Source organism: Rhizopus microsporus (assembly GCF_002708625.1).
Source record: "Rhizopus microsporus ATCC 52813 unplaced genomic scaffold scaffold_1, whole genome shotgun sequence".
NCBI classification, from domain to species: Eukaryota; Fungi; Mucoromycota; class Mucoromycetes; order Mucorales; family Rhizopodaceae; genus Rhizopus; species Rhizopus microsporus.
The window spans coordinates 569,564-574,504 of record NW_019671916.1 but is presented as its reverse complement, the minus strand read 5'-3'; the positions used below and the strand labels follow the sequence as shown (position 1 = coordinate 574,504).

General features: G+C 38.4%; 3 protein-coding genes across 3 annotated transcripts; all 3 read left to right on the top strand.

Annotated features, from left to right (window-relative positions):
* Window positions 1–2,341: 2,341 nt before the first annotated feature.
* Window positions 2,342–2,826, top strand: RHIMIDRAFT_196692 (uncharacterized protein; the record flags this gene model as incomplete). The annotated part of the gene is made up of 2 exons (XM_023606145.1): window positions 2,342–2,680; window positions 2,743–2,826. Coding segments are annotated over 2 exons (423 nt in total), but the record flags the coding sequence as incomplete, so codon positions are not given.
* On the top strand, window positions 2,742–3,750 carry RHIMIDRAFT_252985 (uncharacterized protein). Its single transcript, XM_023610988.1, has one exon. The coding sequence runs from the start codon at window positions 2,929–2,931 to the stop codon at window positions 3,484–3,486; it is 558 nt and encodes a 185-aa protein (XP_023470808.1). The 5' UTR covers window positions 2,742–2,928; the 3' UTR covers window positions 3,487–3,750.
* A 745-nt stretch (window positions 3,751–4,495) lies between these two features.
* On the top strand, window positions 4,496–4,933 carry RHIMIDRAFT_196244 (uncharacterized protein; the record flags this gene model as incomplete). Its single annotated transcript, XM_023606112.1, has 1 exon — window positions 4,496–4,933. A coding segment is annotated over one exon (438 nt), but the record flags the coding sequence as incomplete, so codon positions are not given.
* Between the last annotated feature and the right edge of the window lie 8 nt (window positions 4,934–4,941).

The following is a 4,941-nucleotide window of genomic DNA, read 5'->3' as shown; positions in this document are numbered from 1 at the left end:
AAAAAAAAAAATGTAAATTGTCTAAAAACTTATTGCATTTAATCCCAAAAAAAAAAAGTAACCCGTCCCACTTTCTATTTTCAAATTGTCCCAAAAAAAAAAATAGTGTCTCGAATTTATTTACAAGTCGTATCAATTAAGACTAAAATCCTGTATGTTGACCTTCTGAGATTGAAAATTTTCTCAGACACATCCACACCGCCAATAAAGAAACGATCTTGGTCTGGCGGCTAAACAGACAAAGATAGGCGTGTGTGCGATGCTGGTTCACTAGAGAGAGAAACGGTTTCAGGCTTGCCGTCACCTTCGCTATCATGAACATTAAAACGACGTAATTGTTTGCATTAAGTAAAAGGTAAGTTTTAGCGTGTCTATAGCTTCTTCAACCACTTCTATATTCACAGGTTGACAAAAAATATGAATAAATCGGAAGGCATTTACCCTTCGGACAAATCTTGCGAAGATTTCATCCAATAAAAATCATTTGTTAATATTACTTTTCTATTTATTTATCTTTTCATAAGCTTCGTTTTAGTCACATTGTAACGATTGCAGGAGCTCCCTTCATATTAATATGAAACGCTGCCTCATGAAGAAAAACAGTTTTGTTACCGGTTTACATTCTTTTCAAATATGCTTTTGGGACTTTTGTTAATCGCCCATATATGGTCATGGTGTTACTCATTGTCATAGGAATACTTGGAAGATTTACCTATCAGCTGACAATGAGTGGGGATTGAGACAGTTGCTTTATTCAGCTACATGCTTTGTGTGCTTAGAAGTGACATTTGCATATCTAAGTTTTCTATTATTACTCTATTCATGCCTGCAATAATAGAAACTGTTTACCAAATAAGTAGAATGCAAGTCAGAAATAGACAAGTTCAACATCGCAGTCAATGCATGTGATGTCCTTTTAATTTATGTGTATTGAAAAACAAAAGCGAATGATTTAAGGATTCTTCATAAATCATCCTATTATATTTCTGAGAATTTCTTCTTATTCATAAAATTCAGGTTTTCATGCAAGGATAATGCGCAAAGCTTTGATTTTCGATTGATGAATAGTCCCTGCATCTTTATATTCTAGACGCTTGCATAAAGTTAGTCAACAATGCTGCAGATACACCCTGCCTTTAACATAAACAGAACAGCGTTGACACATATCATATAGAAAACTGGTGCCTTTGTTTTACCAAACTAAACTGATTGAAGTTAGTTCATGATAAGAAATCATAGCGTAAAAAGGGAAGAGCTTAGTTACTGATGCAAGTATTGAAATAAAGACCAAACATGCGTCCTAAAATGGGGGATGCTCTAACTGAAGAGGAAAAACGATCTATTCGGTATTAGGAAACGGGTGGGTCTCAAGAGTATAACCAACAGATGAACCGAACTAATAAATTCGTTACATTAATAAGAATAAGCATATTCCTACACTGGCATTCTCCTCTTTGAGTTACATATATCATGACAATGCATCCCAAAAACATACATGAACAACAATGCACAGACACCAGCATAAAGCCCGTGCTAATACAACTTTATAAAGTGACTATAGCATAAGCAATGTGTCTCATTCAATGAAGTTCTTGCATTCATGTGTATCTTAAGCTGCGTTCCTGGATCCGCTCTTTAATAAAAGAAGGCGTCAATTAATTCTTACAGGGATGGAGCAACGTCTGGTTTTTGGTTAGACGTATCGTTGCTAATAAGCTAATGTTCGCGTATGGCTCTCTACTACTGGACCTGTTATCTTTTGAAATTGGTCATATGTATAAGAACAAGCATAGGTATCTCTATTTGCTTTTTACTAATATCTATAAGCTATCATGCCTTCAAGACTGCCGTCACCATTTGCTAAAGGCTTACTCCTTAATCATGCCGTACTACTTACTATAGAGGGTTCATTTTAGAGGGACCAGGCATATCCTTTTTATTTATCATTCTAAACGAGGGAACATACTTTGCCCCTTTTGTTCCTTTACTTTTTTAGGTATTCTACAAATTTGTTTAAATATACATACATATATACGTGTACTATTTCACAAGTACGCAATTCATTTCTTTTTCTTTACTTTTTCTTTGTGTACTAGTTACTTTAAGTTATTTGTAAAGTATAAAAACCCAAGTTCAACTTTGTACATTATCGCAAACACTTGTACCTTATTTTTTACTTCAAGGGTTCATCACTTTTGCAGACAAACCAAGTGCGATGGATCATCATCATAAAGATTATAAATACCAAGCAAGTAGACACCAAGACAGTCATCAGTCAATACTCATGTCCCAGCCTATGACTCATTCTGAGGTCTCTGATACATACTACCCAAGTTACGCTATGCCCCACCTAAACGATTATGATCAATATCCCTCCTTTGAAGAATTTGAAATCATTATTCAAGATTACTTGAAAAATCTATCATCCAAGAAAAGAGATAAAGCCCTTATTGATCGAAATCGCTATGTTATGATTTTACAAGTATTAAAGGATCCAAGAAATACTGCCATATCTACAGCACAATTTCGATTTTGGGTAAAAAAGATGTTTCAATTACATGCCAAGCAAGTTGTTTGCCATGATGGTAAGCCAGTGGCCACACGAGAAGAGATTTATGGAATATTGGTACATGCACATCGCGAAGCTCATCATGGAGGAAGAGATAAGACTTCTGCTTTGGTATGTGTTCTATTTTTGCTCTACAGAAAATGTACTTTTACTAAAAATAAATCACACAATAGGTTCGAAGAAGGTACTCATGGATACCCAAGGAGCTGATCGCACGATTTGTTCGCCATTGCCCTTTCTGTATAGCTCGAAGAAATGGTAACCAACAGAGCTCTCTTCCCTTTGACACTTACTATGATTCAGGCTCTCCAACATACCAGAGTATGCATGCTCTGACAAAAGAGCAACCAAAGTGTATAATGAACGCACATGAGCTCTACGCACAAAAGAATAACTTTCCATACTCTAATGATGTGGCATTTTTGGCGCATGCTGAAAAAGATCAAAGACGCTGTTCTCTAAAAGATCAATCACCCATCTCAGTAGACGCGCCCTGGCAACATCAAGATTACTATAACTTATGCCATTACGAAGGTAGCACAAGCAATCCTCCTGTAAATGCTCCCAGCTCTCCTACAGCAGTCGAAGCTACTACTACTGCGTTGTTTAATGATAATGATAATGGTGGATACTATTCACATGACAATGCTGCCGGCCCGAGTTTTTCATACATGACGTACTCACATCAGGCACCTTCTTCCGTGGAGCCTTTGCCTGCTGCTGCAATGCAAACAGTTATACCAGCATACTACATGCATGGAAACGGATTAAAACAAAATTCCGGCTATTCTTTAACAGATAACAGTACCAACTTTATGTATGCCGCACACCCTTCTGCCCGTAACGATAATTATGATGTCTATTATCACGTTAATCCTTCCTCAGGTATAAACAATACATTATTTATATTGCCTTGACACTGTCTAAATTCATGAATTAAATCAATAGAAAGATCAAGCAACGAGATGAGACAAACAACACCTTCACCTTCCATGTCACCCTCATCATCATCCAGTTCATCGGCCTCCTCTCCTGAGCAATTCGAATATGTTGAAAACTGTATTCAGTCTAGACGTCAATATATAACACCATACCCAGCTACAGCGCCAATAGCACTCAATATTTTATCCCATCAGCAATCATTATTATTATAATATGCTCCTATGACTATCTTTTTTTTTTTTTTTTTTCCTATTTTGCAGGAATAACACATTTATAACACACTTAACACACATATGTACTGGAATTAGAAAAAAAAAAATACGCCGGAAAATATGCAAGTAACACAAACTTTTACCGGAAATTAACCGCACACTGAGTCTTTTTTTACAATTTGTTCGAACCGAGCCTTGGACCACAATCATATGAGCTTGCTCTCCCCTTTTTCTCTCTCTCTCTCTCCTGATATTCATTTTTATATTATTATTACAATAAAGCCCTTTTTACAAGCATCAGGTATGGACATGCCTTGAAAAAGAGAATAAAAAGGCCAATTCATATATAGTCCCTGTTCACTAACATCGTGTTCCCATTTTGACGCTTATTAGAAAAATGGAAAACAACAACCAAAGTACAGCCAACTGCTCTTCCTGCCATGCACCTTTACCCGTTGATTCACGTCATCGTACCTGCCAAGCATGCAGAGAACGAGTAGCAGCATCTCGCCGCAGACGTCTTGCCGAAGACCAACAAGAAGAAGCTAGCGTTGCTACTAGACCTAGAGGCAGACCAAGAAGAACAGTTGAGTCCGTTGATGCTGAAAGTAGACCCAGAGACAGACCCAGATCTGACCATACCAACAGTATGCCAGCCGCATACATCTCACAGATATCCCGCCTTTGTCCTTTGGACCTTGGACGTATGTACAAGGAGTGTCCCCACTGTCACGCCCTACACTGGGTAAATGAAAGGCAAGAGACATCTTCAATGAGAAATCCCAGCTGGGAGTCATGCTGCAAGCAGGGATCAGCCCAGTTGCAACTCTTGCCTGATCCACCTGAGTACTTGAAGAACTTGCTCGAACGTACGGACACTCAAGGCCGTCACTTTAAGGACAACCTTCGCCAGTACAACGCTGCCTTTGCCTTTACTTCGTTGGGCTGCGATATTGTTTCGCCTGAGGATCGTGCCAACAACAACAACAACAACAACAGCAGCAGCAGCAGCAACAACAACAATAACAATAGAGGTGGATTAAACGCCTTCCAGATCCATGGCGCACTTTGCCACCATCAAGGCCCCTTGACTCCAGTTGAAGGCAATGAGCCTTCCTACGTCCAGCTATATATATTTGATCCTTCCTATGCCGCTGAAAGAAGACAAGCACGAAACAGCAACCTTGATCCTGAGATCGTTAGGGAGCTTTCGGTCAT